The 19,200-nt window shown below is 37.8% G+C and overlaps 1 protein-coding gene across 1 annotated transcript in view; it reads left to right on the top strand.

The window, feature by feature from the left end:
- The window catches only part of LOC150078633 (solute carrier family 12 member 4-like), a 643,041-nt gene that overhangs the window by 411,542 nt on the left and 212,299 nt on the right, over window positions 1–19,200 (top strand). The window contains exons 16-18 of the mRNA XM_090383812.1: window positions 4,522–4,715; window positions 8,789–8,887; window positions 15,880–15,937. Coding sequence (XP_090239938.1) covers window positions 4,522–4,715; window positions 8,789–8,887; window positions 15,880–15,937 — 351 coding nt within the window. The remainder of the gene's footprint in view (window positions 1–4,521; window positions 4,716–8,788; window positions 8,888–15,879; window positions 15,938–19,200) is intronic.

The following is a 19,200-nucleotide window of genomic DNA, read 5'->3' on the forward strand; positions in this document are numbered from 1 at the left end:
ATATAGTCGTGCCAATGATATGCACTATGATAAGAGGAATTGGCCTCGACAAAAATCATTAACACCTGGAATGAAGAACATAGCATTTGAACCTCTGATAGATCCAAATCAAGTTTTGCTTTCACCACTCCACATCAAACTGGAGCTCATGAAAAATTTTATGAAGGCTTTGGAAGTGAATGGTCCTGCATTCATATACTTGCAAGAGAAATTCTCAAGACTTAGTACAGAGAAGATTAAGCCTGGAATTTTCATTGGTCCACAGATAAGGCAACTTTTCAAAGACAAACGGTTCGAATGTGTTCTTGGTGATAGCGATAAATCAGCATGGAAAATCTTTCAAAATGTTTTGTCTGATTTTCTGGGAAATGTTAAAGTCCGCAACTACAGGCTGCTTGTGAAAGATCTCATTACTTCTTACAAATTTGGAATTGTGGGGGAACCCCACAGCCACATTACAATTAACACTATACTTCTTACAAAAAACTGGGATGCAACATGTCATTGAAGATGCATTTCTTGCACTCACACCTGGATTTCTTCCCACCAAACTGTGGTGCTGTCAGCGACAAACATGGGTGAGTGCTTCCATCAAGACATTGCAACGATGGGAAAAAAGATACAAAAGCAAATGGAGTGCTGCCATGTTAGCCAATTATTGTTGGATGGTGAAATGGAATGCTCCCAAAGCTGAATACAAGTGAAAGCCAAAAAGGTCCAGTGTTTGTTAGGTCCAGTGTAAGATGTTCTTAGCTACATCTTACTGCCATATAAATAAAAAATACCTTGTATAAATATAAAAAAAACTACTTTTTTTCGAAACAAGAGCCAATCTGCCATTTTAAGCACTATTTTCATGTTTAACACCCAAAAATGTATAAAGTAAACTTACTTTCATGCCCGTAACAATATATGACCCAAAATTTTTGTTCAGTGTAATCAATCATGAGCCCTTCTAAGCATACCATTTTCACTCTCCGATCGCCAACAACTTCTTACTGTGTGTGTGTGGAATGCAAATAGCTTTGTCGAGAAATATTATTCGTTTTCTATCAGATCTAACATTCCTTATCCTTTGTAAGTATTGATACCACAAGGATGCCATTTCTGATTTCACATTTAATATTTTCTTCTAGACTGGTATTTTTTCTACTTATAACCCATCTCTTTAATTGTTTTTCAAAGAAGTTCCAAATTTATGTCCTCCTTTACTACAGGCAAAAGTTTTAAAGAAACAGGAATGTTTTTAGCATATGAATCGTAGATTTTTCAACGAATAATGCATTTTGTACAATTGTCTATTTTTATTCTTTTAATGCAGTTATTCTTTTTACAAGTAGGAGCAGAAAACTTTATTTTCCTTCAACATTCCATAGCTTCTTATCCTTCTTTTAACACTTTTTTTTAACTGTGGTTTCACAAACTCTTGTTGCTTCACTTGTAGCTTCGATATAATTCTTTATATCAAAATCAGACTTTCTTGAATGTAAATACTCAGAAATGTTGTATACAATTTTCTGAACCTGACGTCCTGGCATCTTCTCTGTACTAAATTTTGGCATTTTCAGGTTTTCACTTTACAGTTTACACACAATCACTTCTCGGAAGATGGCTAATTATACCTGATACAATTGATTTAGCACCCTTAAAATTAGGCAATGAAGAAGATGATGTGCACAAACAATACTGCATTGATTTCCAGCTAAGTTGCTGGACTATAGCAGATTACCTTCAGAAGGGCCACGCAATCACAGAGGAATATTACACAGACCTTGTGAGATGTTTGCATGAAAACATCAAAGGCAAATGCCAAGGAAAACTTATTATTATTATTAATAGCCATATGGTGCAAGGAAGCCTGAGGCTTATGCTGCACCAGGAAAAAAAAAAAAGGTTCCCGAGTTACCCTGAGAGAGAGAGAGAGAGAGAGAGAGAGAGAGAGAGTCAAAAGTAGAAGAGAATCACCAAGAAAGAGAAGAATGATGATATCCAGCTCAGGACCCTGGGTGTGCCAAGCCCATACTCACCATATGTGAGCCCCCGGGGTTAACTTAGTAAAGGTGTTTTGTTCCACCACAACAGTGCACCTTTTCACATGTTTGTCATTGTTGTGATTGCCCTGCATGGGTGTGGCTTTGAAATCTTGGACCATCTACTATATTTTTCAGATCTAGTACCATTGAACTTTTACCTATTTCCTAATTTAAGAAAATACCTGGCTGGCATCCATTTTCTCACGAACAATGATGTCACTGCTGCAGTGGATGCATTCCTGAATCTGGAGGACCAAGAGAAAACTTTCTTTGCAGTTGGAATCAATACATTTCAGCAGCAGTGGCAAAATCACTCCAAAAGTAACATAACATGTTGCCAGACTCCAATAAGTCCTTCATACTTAGGCCACAAACTTTTCAGATGCCCCTCATATTTCGCTTTTTATTGAGTCAGTATGAGATGAATTAGCCCTGAGGGGCATAAATTCAAGTTACATGGGGAAGGAGAGGTTTAGACTGGACTGCAGGAAGTTTACTTTTATCCAGTGAGTTATAAATTACTGCTGCAACAAGTTACCTCCATGAGTGGTGGAATATGATAGCTTGAAGACATTCAGAGGTCAGGTGGATAGACACCTACATGAGGAGGGAGTCAGATAGGTAGTTTGTTTTATTTTATTATTTATCTATTATTATTTTTTATCTTTTAATTATTTATTTATTTTTTTGGCCAGTGCAGCAAAAGCTGCACCATATGACTAATCCCCATACCTTATTTTTCCATGATGCTTCATGTCTCAATAGAATAACAAGAATGAAATTTGCTTTTACTTACAGCCACTCTCAAACTGCTTGCGTATTTCTGCAGTATAGCAGCTTTTTTTACCCACCTTTGCACTGCTTTAACACTGCTTTGCGATCATTGGCAAATATTCTTGTACCCCTTCTATAAATCTATCCCATCCCTGTTAAAACAGTCTCTCCTGTTAACAAGCACAGTCCATGCTGCGAAAAATTCTATCCTGTGTGAGTAGAATTTATCTTCTCTCTCCTATTACTCCTTTCTGGGCAAATTTGCAGGCACTTTTAATTCCAGTCCTAACTCAGTGTTTTCTCAACAATTTCCCTATACCTTTTAAGTAAATCCTCATATTGCTTATTCTTAATTGGCAATCTGAGGATTTATTTACTGATCATTAGTACCAACATATACAATAGTATTGCCTGTTGTGCCCTTAATATTGTTCTCTCATAGAATCTTAACATTGACATCTCATGGAATATTGTTCCATGGGAGATCTTTGATTTATACCTAAAACTGCTGTGATTAATATTCTCAGCTTTCAAAGCCTTTCTTCAAGTCTGCAATTATTCAGATGAGGACAGTTAGTAATATTAATTAATGGTCCCTCTCTAACAAACTCTCTATTTCAGTTTCTACTGCATGCCTGTTCTAAAGATATTTCCATGGGCATTGCTCTGTTTTCTCTGCATTAAAAAATTTTTCCTCTTCCTCAAAAAAATTAGGTTTTCTGTTTCATTCTCAGAATGACTATTCTTCTAAACAACTCCTAACTCTTTACAAGTTACAGTTCTGCTCTCTCGTGGAATAGTCTGTGATAAGGAGATCTGTGATTTGTACCCTCAGTCCCAAAACCTCTCACAATCCTAGACTCAAAAAATATTAGGCCAGTTTGATCAATTAATTATCCCTCCCTTACAAATTTATTTCACTCTTGTAACACAGATGTTCCAATTTTGCCAAATCTTTTCTATAGATACTTCCATGGGCATCTTTCTTCTGAATTAGTATCTGTAATTATCTCTTGCTTAGTATTCTTAGTATCTTTAGTATATTAATATCTTTTGCTTCCAAACCAGTCCAGACATGTGCATCAATTGCACCCCACTCATAGTTCAGTTCCAGACTTACCAAAACCAAACCTTTCTTTTCCTCATTTATCCCTTCTACTACTACCATTATTTGAATGACCTTACTCTAAAAGTATTCTCTAAAAATTAAAATCTACTTAAATTTAAGTCCATTTTTAGCCAGCATCTTCCATCTTTTCAAGCTACTTGTAGTACTAGAGTAATATCAGATACTTTTTTGTTTTGAGTCTCCATTTTAAAAAAAATCTGTTAAGAAAGATAAATGATATTAGATTTAAAGTGTCTGATGATATTGCACAAATGAGGTGAAAGACTAAACTTCATGTATTTTAAATAAAATCAGAAATAAATTTTAAAGACAGGCTTAAAAGTTACCAAAATTTTAAAAAAGATTTGAAATGTAATTGAAATTTTGAAAATTAATTGAAAAAAATTATATTTTATATTGTACTAACTGGGATAAAAAAAAATTGTACTAATTGGGATGAATAATTAATATTAGACTTCACTTGTAATAAAATAAAGACAGTTGCAATAAGGGAAAATAGAAACTGTTCTCTAATGTTAAAAGAATATATTCTTTTCTGAGCCATAAATATGAACCATGTTTTGTAATACTAATTTAAATTTTCAGAGCAGAAAAGGAGTGGGGAGATGGAATCCGTGGTTTGGCACTTTCTGCTGCTCGGTACAGTTTACTCCGTCTGGAAGAAGGTCCACCCCATACAAAAAATTGGAGGCCTCAAATTTTAGTTCTCTGCAAATTAAATGAAGACCTTGTGCCTAAGCATAGGAAGCTCATTTCTTTTGCAGCTCAGCTGAAAGCAGGTATATTTTTTCAATGTGTATTTTGTAATCAGTCAGTGTATTGACTGTGTTGAATTTCAAAATAGCCTTATAATAACAACATATTCACACATGTTAAATTTATCTAAATTTATCACACATACAAACAGATACATATCAGGATACTTGAGCACCATAATTGGGGAGAGGAAACTTAAATCAAATGGTGGGTATTTTGTTTACCTTTCTGAAACAAGATAACCACCATTTGATTTAAGTCACCTGTATGACTTGTTTCTTTTAACATTCTAATCCAAACCAAATTTACAATAAGGGCATCCCCAATTAGCATTCTCAATTACTCTCAATTGAGGACATAAAAATAGAACACGAGTTTGTATGAAGTGGGGAGAATCTGTCCATGGAAAATAATGTAACCAGTTTTAGCTGGTTGGTGTAATTTGGTTTTCTGGTAGATTTTTAAGGAAACATTTTTCTCTGTGTAACTATTAAATATGGTATAAACTTTTTAAACCTTTAAATACATCATCATCATTCTAAGGGCCGAGCCCTGTCGCCATACAGATCTTTTTTCTGCATTCAGCCTGAATTTGGGCTTTTTGTTTCTCTTCCCTGCAGTTCATTCTTGAGAGTCAGAGCACATCATCAAATGGTGTGATTTTTGGTCATTAGCATTAGCATTAATAGAGGCATATGATGCAAGAAAGCAAGCTTATGCAGCATCAGCCAAAAAACAATTGTGTCCTATGGATGATTTATTGAACATTATCCTGTAGAGACATGGAGGTCATAGTCCCACTGGGTAAGGCAATTGTAAGACCCCCATTTGGCATACTGTGTTCAGATTGGAATACCTCATCAGGAAAAAAAGACATCGAGCTTCTTGTAAGGGTCCAAAGATGGGCAACATGATGACATTGGCAAAAGAGTGACCATATGAAGAAAGACTCCATTTATGTGGGCTTGTGGAGCTTGGCAGCCAAGCACCTCAGAGATGACCCGATTGAGGTTTATAAGGCTCAGAGAAAAAAGTTTGTAAAATGAATGAAATTGGAATTTTCACTGTTATAAAGAATTTCACAACTAGGAGACATAAATTCAAATTAAAGGGGAGGAGGTTTAGACTAGATTGTAGGAAGTTTTCTTTTAGCCAGTTGATTGCCGGAACAGGTTGCTTTCACAGGTAGTTGAGGCCGACAGTTTGAATAAATACAATGGTCGTAATTGGATAGTTACCTATGTGACAAGGGAAGTAAATAATTTGTATCTTCTTATCTACTTGTTCCTTTTTTTGGCCAGTGCAGCAAAAGCCTGTGGCTTCCACGCACTGTATGGCTATTCGAGGGATGATCATTTTATTTGCACACTCGTGCAAGATCTTATCTTAATTTCATCGTCTGATTCTTCTGTGGGTTTCTCCTTTTCAAAATACTCTCCCTTGAACTTTACACACTTTCACCACCATTGTATCCATGCATTAAATGCTTCTTGCAAGCTATTTTTCGAAAGACTGCAAAGCATTTCTGTTGTGGCTTGACATTTCTCACAAATGGCGCAGCGAAGTTTGACTCTGAGAACCTCAGAGTATGCTTCCATATTCATAGTTGTTCCACGAGGCACAAAATGTGTAACAAGAAAGCTTTTTATGTCAAAAAACACAAGAACCATTTGTTTGTCAACGGAATGAGAAGCTCAAAATTTCTTAGGTCTTGGTGAATCAGAATGCTTCCACTCACTCAACTGTTGTTTTGTCTCTCGCTCATAGTGAAAAATCTACGCTTCATCACAAGTCACTATTCAATTTAAGAAGTTTTGACCCTGTGTTTCTAAATGATCAATCATTTCTTTGCACAAGTTTACTCTTTGCTGTTTTTGTTCTGGAGTCAAATTGTGTGGAATCCAACAGGCACAGACTTGTGACATTTTCAGGTGATCTTTCACAATGTTGTGAGCATTTACTATATGAAATGGACATTCTAACAGCTACTTCACAAAGTGTAATTCGCCTGTGTTCATCCAAGAATTTCCTGCTTTTTGCAATTTTCTCAGGAGTTGTTGAGGAGGAAGGCTGACCAGGTCTTGGGTAATCTGCAACAGACTCACGGCCTTCACTGAATTGCCTGTGCCATTTAAATCTGGCCGTCCTACTGAGACACTCATGACCATATGCTTCATTCATCTCTTTAACTGTTTCCAATGCATTTCTCCATCTGACTCAATAATGAATGACGTATTGCTGTTCAGTCTGTATGTATGACCTGATACTTGCTTCAAAACAATTGTCAGTGACATGTGGCTAAAAAAACTCTCTTCACGTAACACTAGCTCAACAAGTACTGGCATGTGCACATAGAATCTGCTCAGTAGTGATCAGGGAAAGTGCCTCTAGTGGCAGTTATGGAAAGTTCACACGGTAAACATAAAATCTTGCACCGCTCTGCGAATTAAATTATCACCCCTCATATTATTACTGTAATAACAGCGTACAATATGTTAATTTTCAAATCACTCAAAATCACTAAATGTGGTGTAAGAGCTTGAAATTGGACAAGAATATTTTCTGACTGGGGTCTCTGCAGTGGCAGATATTGAAGGTCGATCTGCCTTAGATCTGAAGAAGTAATCCAGAAAGAGAGAGAGAGAAAGTAGTTTAGCTTTCTTCTTGTTGTTATAGATTGTCTTGTACAGCTGTTAGAATTTTCACCCATTCTACATATATTAAAGAAATTTCTTTGTATCCATGTCATAATATCTGAAGTAAGGAAGGCATTCATCATGCTTTTTGAAAGCCTCAACTATGCCTTTAGTGGTCGTCATATCAGGTATATGAGGCTTAATGTCTAAATTTCTTTTAGATGCAGAGGTTGGCAGGGTAGTTAATGAATAGGAGTCTGGAGACTAGGCACCAGTGAGGTGATCTGATTAGAGGTGTTCAAAGCCTTGAATTGTTTGAGCATGCTCAATGCTGATGGGATGCTTCCTCTTGCTCAGAATAATCACCTGAGAGGGCATAAATTCAAATTGAGGAAAGACAGATGTAGGATAGATGTGCGGAAATTTGCCTTTAGTCAGCGGGTAGTTGGTTGGTGGAACAGTCTTCCATCCCTTGTTGTGGAAGTTGATAGCCTAAATAAATTTAAGGCTCAGCTAGACAGGTATATCGAATGAACGGAGGGGTGAAGTGGAAGTTTTTTTTTTTTTTTCCTGGCTGATGCTGCATAAGCTTGCTTTCTTGCATCACATGCCTCTACTAATGCTAATGCTAATTACCACAAATGCAGTAAGATTGACTTTACTACCCATTTATAATAGATTGCGCTAACAGAAAAGCCTAATAAACCATAAAAGTGCAAATTGTTTTTATTGTTTTATGATCATGACCTCCAGAAATGTTGTTTAGATAAATATCAACAAAGGTGTTCAAAATTGATTCTTATGATGGAACATATGATAATAATGAAAAGATGGTGCTCCGTTATAAAAATGACCTTTTAGAGAGATAAATAGCTTAGTTATATAGCCAAAATTTTAACTTCTGAGGTCTTGGAACAAATTACAAAAAAAAAAAAAAAAAACAGTGTGTTATTGGGTTCGCATTGCAATGTTTTCACAATACCTACATTTATTCCAGTGTGATGGAAAATACTTTTCCAAAATTTTTTTTTACGATTGCACTGGCCAGCAAAAACTTCCGTAAAGTCGAATTTACGGAAGTCTAGTATTACGTAAGTTGGGAAGTGCCTGTGTATATATGTATTAAATATTAAGTGTGTGTGTGTGTGTGTGTACTTAACATTTATTTATTAATCAGCAAATTTAATTTCAGTCATGAGAAAAAAATAAAACTGAATGATTAGTCAACTATAAATAATGAACACATTAGTGTGTAAACTTACTTTTAAAAATCATCAGGACTTTCTTCCTATGTGTATATGGTGTAAAATAAAATTCCATCAGGCCACCAATTCATTTGCAGAAAATTTTATGGAAATGAAGAAAAAAAAATAATTACATCTAAATATTCTGAACTTTATTTTGTGGCAATTTATGTTGGAGCATCATAGATATAGAATTTATTTGTTTATTTATTTCAGGAAAGGGGTTAACACTTGTGTGCTCAGTTCTAGAAGGAGAATATACAAAAAAATACGGTGAAGCTCAAGCTGCTAAACAGGTGACTAAATTATTTTTTTGTAGATCATTTGATCTACTTTGTATATCAAAATATATAAGCTGTTGTATTAAAATGTTTCTTATCTAATTGGTTAGGTTTATGCAAAAATGTGGATTTATATAGGGGCTATATAACACTATAGTCCCTATATAAATATAACAATATTACACCATAAGCATGAAGTAATGATTGTTATATAACTGCACATGATGGATAATATAAAACTGCGTACGTATACAGATATTGTTGTAACTAAACTAAAGCCACAATAGTCAGATTAGTCTGTAATAATGAATTGCTGCAGATACAATTATGCATAAAATCTTTATTAAATTAAAATAAAATGACTGGGTACAAAAAAAAAATGGTATAGAGATAAAATTCACATGAAATAAATTAAACCAGCCACAGAAGCCTTTTGAGTACCAGCAGCACTCTTTATCAACTGAAACGTCAAAGCTAAAGATGTTATGTATAGAGGGGCATCTCAAGGATACATAACAAGAAGGTCATGCGGGGTCAGCAGAAAGCATGGATGGAGGAAAGCAAGAAACACATGCATGTATATTCAAGCATACATGTATGCATGCACAAACACACAGAGAGAGAGAGAGAGAGAGAGAGGGGGGGGAGGGAGGGGGGGAGGGAGGGGGGGAGGAAAAAGTGGAGAAGAGTAGGACTGACAATAGATGGAGAACAGGAATAGAGATTGTGTTCCCAAAGGGTTTCTGCACTTGATGTCCATACAAGCAGCACCAGTAATTCTAAAGTGACCCCTGCTACAGATATCAGCCTGTGAAAAAGTAATAAGACACCCATGTCACCAGTTGTGCCGAGTGCCCTATCACATATCACCTGTTTTGATGGCAGCACCTGTTTTTATAAAATGGCAACCTAAACTGAGTACCATGTGCCAAAAGATTGTGATTCCTTTATGCATTGCCAATTAAAATGCCCCATCCATTCAATCAAACCTCTCCAATTCCACTGATGATCTGCATTTGCCATTTGAAAATGTCAAACTTGCAATAATCCATCTCATTTGGAATGAAATTCTTCCCATCATCATCAATGAAACCTATGAAACAGCCTACTCAGTGTGGGCTGTTGCATAGCAAGACAGCCCAATAGTGCACATATCACTACTCACATCCAGTTGGGAGGTCCGCAGTCAGTTGGTGAGAGCTCCAACAGTAAACTCCATGGAAGTTTAGGGTTATGAAATTACCATACTAAACAAGCCTGCACCAGTACTGGCTTGTTTAGAATATGATAGAAGAGGTGGAGTTGTCTGCGTACTGTAAAGCTAAACCACTGTAAAGAAATTAACCAAGAGTCCAGTCATAACATAGCTTCTACAGCCTCTAATACAGCCAATCTATCTACAAGTCAACCAAATAGGACATCTGACCAGAAGAGATTGTCTATCTGTAGGCTTTGTCCATGCACTACCTCACAGCAGGTTAGTGATTCTATTTAATAGGAAGTAAACAGGCCTGCACTGCAATATGATTAAGGTGAAAGCTAAACAAATCGCCACCAAGTGATCGTTATATGCATCTTGTATTGTCTGTGCACAGAAGAGCTTTGATGCTGTTTGCAATCCTACTTATTTAGTGTGCTGATTTTCTCAGTCTATGCTAGCCCTAGGAGGCTACCTTGCTCTCTTCTCCAAGAAACTATCACTTATCACTTGTGCCACTAAAGAAAGCAAGCTTGACTACTGATGGAAAATGGTCACATAGCTGTTTCCTGTGGCTGTCATTCCCTGTATATTTCACCTTCACTTATTACCAACTTGTGGCCTAGCTAACTTTTGATGTGGTGATCTCACGAGATAAATCAGAAAGCAGAACTATACAGAATGTAGCTTCAATTCATCATTCGCTCAGGAATAACAGCAACTTTTGATAACATAGACCATTGACTAGGAAAATTTCCACACATCTGTCATGCAACCATCTTTCCTCAATCTGAATTTATGCCCCCTTATATCTGTGGTCTGAGCAAGGGGAAATGATGCCATCAGCATTGTTCTTCAGCATCAACATTACAACAGTCTTCCTTGTGAAACAGTGTCATTAAAATTTCAGAAAAGTTGTTCTAAAAGCTAAGGATATGATGTCAAAATTATTATATTTTTGCATCCAGTTAGCATTAGTAGAGGTATATGATGCAAGAAAGCAAGCTTATATAGAATCATCAAAAAAAAAAAAAAAAAAAACCGTCCTGTTTCACCCATCCATTTACTCCAAAAGTTTGTCTAGTTCAGCTTTGAATTTATTTAAGCTGTCAACTTCCATAACGACAGATAGAAGTTTGTTCCAGCAATAAACTGCAGCCGTTATCAACCCACTGCAGGATGGAAGCCTTCTCAACAATTCATTTTCAGGGAAATGGACCATAATCTGCCATACTGGTCCAGTGCGGGTTGACAGATTGACCATATTTAGCGGTCAGGGGCTTGAACCCCGGTTTACTCAAAGAGCGTGTGCCACTGCACTCCCTCTCCTGACCACTCAGCTACTGCTGGTCAATGGCAAATTTCCGCAAGTCTATTCTACAACTGTCTTTCCTCAATTTGAATTTATTCCCCTCAGGTGTAGAATCTGAACAAGAGGAAGAATCCCATCAGCACTGAGCTTTCTTAAACCATTCAAGGCCTTATACACTTCAGTCAGATCACCTCGCAGGTGCCTAGTCTCCAGACACTGCAATTTGCAGAACTTAAGCCTTTCTTGGTAAGAGGACCCCTTCGTTTCCCATGCCAATCTTGTTGCCCTTCTCTGTACTCGTTCCTAAAAGTGTGGCCTGACCATTGCCTTATACAAGGGGATAATCACCTCCTTATCCCTACTAGCAAAGTTCCTATATATCATTGACAAGACCCAATGAGCTACTCTTGCAGCCTGGCTGCACTGCTCAGAAAACTTCATATCTGACTACACAATAATCCCCAGGTCTTTTTCATTCTGCACTACTCTGAGTGTAGTACCACACAGTTGTTATGTTACTAGGGAGTTACTGCTATCCATATGCAGTACTTTGCATTTGTCAGTGTTAAACTTTTCATTCCTTTATTACAAACAGTTCCTTTGTTATTGGGGTGCCTCCATAGCCAGGTGGGCAGGAGCAGCAGTGCGTACCACACGCTTCTTGATTAGACTGGGGTTCGAGCCCGTGACCACCAAATACGGAGGATGCAGAATGGTCAGGGAATGACCACCGCATATCCCCGGAGCAATATGGCCTTAGTTGCTAATGCTCCTAAAAACCAAATAACAACAACAAAAACCTTTGTTATTGCATCATGGTATCCAATTAGGTTGGTCAAACAAGGTTCTTCTCCCCCACATAAATCCATCCTGTGATTGCCATATAACTGCATTCTATATAGATGGTTCTTCATTACTTCTTTTTAACCAATGGCTCCATTATTTTCCCTGGAAATCAATTCAAGCTTACAGAGCTGCAATAATTACTCCTGGAACCTTTTGATCCCCCTTCATGAATTGATGGATAGATTTTTCATATCTCCAGTCCATAGGGACCTCCATGAATCCAAAAATACTCTCATAATTATGGTAAGGGTTTGTTTACCTTGCTGCCTCCCTTAATATAATTGAATAGATCCCATATTTCCTCTCCCCCCTGGTTCCTCTTATGTTTAGCTTCAACAGTTTCTCTTCTACTTTCCTTATGGTTATCACAAAATAATTCACAACCTTGTTAGAATATGATACACTTCTGGCATCCCTGTTCCTAAAAAATTTCTTGTGTGAATGTAGATACAATATATGTATTCAGTTTGTCAACAACCTAAGCAGGATCATTAACAGTTACATACTGGGGCATAATCGGTATACCATGTTAAAATTCACTGGTTATCATTTATCGAACTTCTTAGAGCCTTCAAAACAAGCTTCATATATTTAAACAACTCCTATTTTTGTCACAACAGTATGATGATATTAGTATAAGTATTCTGAGTAGTGGCAGCAACAAATGATGCAAGAAATTGCATCAATTGTTGCAAGATACAAGTTTATAGAGCATTAGGAAAAAAAAAAAAAAAAAAAACCCGTACTACATCACGTGTTCATCCACATTACAACAGATAGAAGTTCGTTCCAACAATCGACCACCTGCTGGCTTCAGGCAAATGTATTCTTCACATGTATTCTGCAACCATCATTCCTCAATTTGAATTTATATAATTTATACTCCCTCTTCTGAGTAGTCTGAGCAAGAGGAAGCATTCCATCATGAGCTTACTCAATCCATTCAGACCTTTAAACTTCTGAATCAAATCTCCTCACAGGAGCCTAGTGTCCAGACACTGAAGTTCAAAGAACTGAAGCCTTTCTTAGTAAAAACACCTTTTCTTTCCCTCACCAATCTCCTTTCCTTTCTCTGTACCTGTTCCAGAAGCTCTACTTTCTTATTAAAATGAGACTTACAGTCATGTATGCAGTATTCAAGATGTGGCTTAACTATTGCCTTATACAATGAAATAATCACCTCCTTATCCCTATGAGAAAAATTGCAATGCTCAGAGAACTTCATATCTAACTGCACAATTACCACCAGGTCTCTTTCATTTTTTCTACCCTGAGTATAGTACTACACTGTTAGTACATTAATCTGGAATTACTGCTACCCATATGTAATACAGTAGGGCCTCAACTTCTGATAACATTGACATCCAACGTTCTGAGGAACCGATTTACTTTCCATACAATCTTTTATTTTAAGGACCAATGATATTTGCAGGAATCAATATAGGTGGAGCGATGCATGGGTGGAAATTTTTCAGATGTGTGTGTGTGTAACATGGAACATCACTGTTGTGACTGTTCTCAATCCAATTAACATCTTTGTTATTGTTCAACACAACATTCCTGCTTGTTACAGTACTTGGATAGTTTCTTTATAGTGTAAGCAGTGTATTTTTATTAATTATATGTAATTAGAGTAATTTAATTGTGGTTATTTTAGAATTTATTAATTAAATAAATTGAAATTAAATAACCATGTCCCCTAAAGTTAAGAATAAAATTTCCATTAAAGTGAAGCAAGAGATAATAAAACATGAAGGAGTGAAAATTAGTGTATTAGTACATGAGTATGGTCTTCCTCAATTGACTGTTTCTAAAATAGTTAAACAAAAGGATACTCTAAAGAGTGTTAAAGTTAATGAAAATTCCATATCGGTGCATAAGGGAAGAGACTTTATTGTGGAAATGGAAAGACTTTTGTTAATATGGATTGAGGAAAAGCAGATGAAGGATGACACAGTGCCTAGACAGTTTATCTGAGAATGTGCTAAGCAGATCTATGATGATCTGAAACTTAAAGCTCATCAATCAGTGGGCAGTGCTGTGTGCTTTGAAGAATTTAAAGCCAGCAGAGGCTGGTTAGAGCACTTCAAAAAAAGGGCGAATGTCAAAAGTGTTGAAAGACATGGAAAGGTAGCCATAAAAAAGCAGCTGAGGCCTTTAAAATTGAGTTTGTTAAAGGGACAAGACCTCCCTTTAACAAACCCATGCTGTGTCTTAACTATTACTGCAGTCTTGTCTAGATGATCCTGCAATGCTTCTTTAACCAGTGACACCATTATGTTCCCTGGAACAGAAGCCAAACTAATAGGTCTGTAATTACTCTTGTCACCCTTTGATTACTCTTGTCACCCTTTGTGAATTGGAGATACATTTGCATATCTTCAGTCCATGGAGACTTCCCCTGAATCCAAGAATGCTCTCATAATTATGGCTAAGATTTGCTTACTTCCTTTGACACCTTTAATATAACTGGATAGCATTAGCATTAGCATTAGCATTAGTAGAGGCATTTGATGCAAGAAAGCAAGCTTATGCAGCATCAGCCAAAAAAAGTAACATAAATAAATAAAAATAACCACTTCCACTTCACCCCTCTGTTCGTTCGAAATACCTGTCCAGCTGAGCCTTAAACTTATTTAGGCTATCAACTTCCACGATAAGGGATGGAAGTCTGTTCCACCCACCAACCACCCGCTGGCTAAAGGCAAATTTCCGCACATCTATCCTTCATCTGTCTTTCCTCAATTTGAATTTATGCCCTCTCAGGTGATTTTTCTGAGCTAGAGGAAGAATCCCATCAGCATTGAGCATGCTCAAACCATTCAAGGCTTTGTACACCTCTATCAGATCACCCCGCTGGTGCCTAGTTTCCAGACACTGTAATTTGCAAAACTTAAGCCTTTCTTCGTAAGAGAACCCCTTTGTCCCATTCACCAATCTAGTTGCCCTTCTCTGTACTCGTTCCAGCAGCTCTACATCCTTCCTGAAATGAGGCCTCCAGGCCTGTATACAGTACTCTAGGTGTGGCCTGACCATTGCCTTATACAAGGAAATAATCACCTCCTTATCCCTGCTAGAAAAATTCCTATATATCATTGACAATACACCATGAGCTACTCTTGCAGCTCGTCTGCACTGCTCAGAGAACTTCATATCTGCCTGCACCACCACCCCCAGGTCCCTTTCATTCTCTACCACTGTCAGTGTAGTACCACAGAGTTGATACGTTGCTCTGGGGTTGCTGTTTCCCATATGTAGTACTTTACATTTGTCAATGTTAAACTTCATTTGCCACCTCGAAGCCCATCTGCTCAACCTTTCCAAATCCTGTTGCAGCAGCATAGTGTCAGTAGTGTCCTTGACAACCCTGCCAACCTTCGTATCGTCTGCAAACTTGGACATTAAGCCTGATATACCATCATCAATATCATTTATAAATACAGAAAACAATAAAGGCCCCAATACTGAACCCTGAGGGACTCCACTAATAACATTAGTCCACGATGAGCAGTGTCCATTGATTACCACTCTCTGTCTTCTCCCCCTCAACCACCCCTTTATCCATAGCAGCAACTTGCCTCCAATGCCACACTGCTCCAATTTGTGCAGCAGTCTTCCATGTGCAACAGTATCAAAAGCCTTTCTAAGATCCAAGTATATAATATCAAAGTTATTCCCTGCATCCAGTTCTTTTGTGACTGCATCATAGTATCCAATCAAATTGGTCAGGCAAGACTTCCCCTTAACAAAACCATGCTGTGTCCTAGCTATAACTGAAGTCTTGTCTAGATGATCCTGCAGTGCTTCTTTCACCAGTGCCTCCATTAATTTTCCGGGAACAGAAGTTAAACTCACAGGTCTATAATTACTTGTGTCAGCCTTTGATCCCCCTTTGTGAATTGGGGTCACATTTGCACATCTCCAGTCAATGGGTACCTCCCCTGAGTCCAAGGAAGCTCTCATAATTATGGCTAAGGGTTTGCTTACCTCCTTTGCTGCCTCCTTTAATATAACTGGATAGATCCCATCCACCCCAGGTGCCTTTCTTGTGTTTATCTTCAACAATTTCTCCTCCACTTTGCTCTCAGTTATTACAAGATTCTCTAGCTTACTGCTAGAGTTGAATACACCTCTGGCATTCCCCTCGCTGAATAACTCCTCATGTGGGAATGTCGATGCAAAATATTCATTTAGTTTGTTAGCTACCCGAGCAGGGTCATCAACAGTTGACCCATCGATCTCAAGTGGACCAATCTGATTCATCCCCTTCCTTCTAGAGTTTACATAAGTAAAGAACTCTTTGCTGTTTTTCTTCGCATCCCTTGCCAAGGATCTCTCGTAATCTGCTTTCGCCTGCCTAACCTCCTTTGTAACTTGGTTACAGATCAACTTGTATCTATCATAGGCGTCCGTGTCACGTGTTAATTTGTATGTATCCCATGCATTTTTCTTCTCTGCCATATGCCTCATTAGTTCATCTGACAACCATTTAAGCCTAAACCTTGAACAATATTTCTTAGTTGGTATGTAAAGCCTAGTAGCTTCCACGATAAGTTCTTTGAATGCTTCCCATTTTGAATTTGCTGTTGGCAATATCATCAGTTGATCCCACTGTATAGAATTTAAATACTGTCTCAGTCCATTGTAGTCGCCTTTACGAAAGCAATACCCCTTCCCTTTACCCCTAATGGTAGTTACCTCTTTGAGTAATTCCCACTTCAGCACACTGTGATCACTGCCACCAAGTGGTTCATTTATCTGCAGATTCTTAATGCATGAAGAATCACTACTGATAATCAAATCAAGAGTATTACTCCCTCTAGTTGCCTCCCGAACATGCTGATGTAGAAAACAATCATCCAATAAATCCACAAAAGCCCTGCTAGTGTGGGCCAGTAAATTCCAGTCAATATCTGGGAAATTAAAATCTCCCATTATAAGACTCTCTGATTTACTGGCTCACTCTATTTCCCTGTACAGTTTCTTATTATACTCATCAGAGTCATTAGGCCTATAGCACACTCCTACTCTCAATTTTGATCTCCCAGTGCTTATGTCACACCAAACTGACTCGACACTGCACTGTCCAGCGATGTCGACTGGCTTCACTTCCTTGGATTTTATGTGTTTTTTAACTAATAGCATAACCCCTCCTCCCTTCCTATCCTGTCTATCCTTTCTGTAGACATTGTACTCCCCAAATTCCAGTTCTGCATTTCTTATATCTGTGTGACACCACGTCTCTGAAATCCCCACAATATCTGCCTTTGATGTTTTGAGCAATACCTCAAATTCATCAAATTTATTTACTAAACTCCTAGCATTGGTGTACACACAAGTATACATGCACCTGTTCTTTTTCTTAGCTACCCTAACACAACCCATGTGTTTACTTGTACCCCAATGATTCCCAGCAGTCTCTGAAATATCCTGCATCTTATTTTCCAGGCTGCGGCTCATTCCAATAGAAGCAGTGCAAGAATCACTTTCACCTCTGCCAGTGGCTACTGTTAATCTATTAGTCCTTGTATCCCCCCAATCTAGCAGTTTTCCGACCCACCTAACATTGCCTCGATAGCATCAGCAAACATTCTTGCACCCTTTCTATTTAAGTGTATCCCATCCCTGTAGAAGCAGTCTCTCCTGTTAACAAGTACAGACCAGGCTGAAAAAAATTCTACCCCTTGAGCCCTGCACAATCTTTCCAGGGCCGAATTGATTGACAGGGCTCTCATCATATACTCCCTCCTATCGTGTCTGGGCAGAATTGCAGACACTTTCAATTTCAACCCTAATTCACGGCTTTTTTTCATCAGTGACCTGTACTTGTCAAGTAATTCCGCCGGTCTCCTACTCTTAATGTCATTAGTGCCAACGTGTACAACTATATCACCTTTTGTGCCCTTAAAAGATGATATCCGCTCTACAACGTCATCAACTTTTGCCCCTGGCAGACATACCCTGGTCCTATTCCACCTATCCTTTTTACAAAGCATGTTTCCCGTTTCCCTGACAATAGAGTCACCAACAACTACTAGTTCCTTTGGGACCAGCGCATTCTGCCTTGGGGGTTGCCGCTGTGTTCCGCGATGACCAAGTGCAAGCTCTGGCATTGGTGTGGGCAGCTGAGAGCTTGATGGGCCCCTCACTTGTAATCCTTCGAGGGCATCCACCCTATCCTTCAAGCTCTCATATAGGCCCATAACAACGCTGAGTTGTCGCCTTATCTCCTTACACTCCTTGCATCGCACACACACAAAGACATCCCCCATGACAGTATCATGTCCCATACTTGACTGCTCCGCAAACATCAAGCAAATAGTGCATCTTACAAGGCTGTGATTCAGAGGACAACTGCCCCCCTCAGTTCTCCCCTGGGCCACAGCATTCCCATTAGCTTGAGCCCTTTGCTTTGCTGCTCTGGTTTGAGTCATGATTTAGATTTACTTTCAATAAAATTTCAATTTCTGTACAAAATTAAATCCTAAACTTGTATCCAAACACAGTTATAACGCTATATTTATGTTTCAGTAACGAGTGTTATCTACGGAATATTTACGTTTCAGTAAAGAGTGTTATCTACGAAATATTTACGTTTCAGTAACGAGTGTTATCTGCGAAATCCCTTTATATAACTTTCGTATCAAGTTATGTATTAATTATTTGTTTTTACTAATTATTTATGTTACGTAACCTAAGTGGTTATATGTATAATTAATTATGTTAAATAAAATTAATTATATTACGTTTGTAATCTAAGTCGTTATATGTATTTATTTAAACGTACAATTTAACTGCTAACGAAGTTCAACTAACGCTATCTAGTACGGTATATCGTATCACAAAGGCGGGAAAATTACGAACGGTTAGCGGAGTTGAAACACGTGGAAACCTTTACCAATACTTTTATGCAATTACAAGGCCGAGTAAAGAATAAATACACCAATTTAATCAGAAAATCACAAAATAATGTTATACTACTAAATTTAAA

This window comes from Mastigoproctus giganteus, chromosome 10, assembly GCF_048544385.1.
Source record: "Mastigoproctus giganteus isolate SK-2022 chromosome 10, ASM4854438v1, whole genome shotgun sequence".
In the NCBI taxonomy this organism is placed as follows: Eukaryota; Metazoa; Arthropoda; class Arachnida; order Uropygi; family Thelyphonidae; genus Mastigoproctus; species Mastigoproctus giganteus.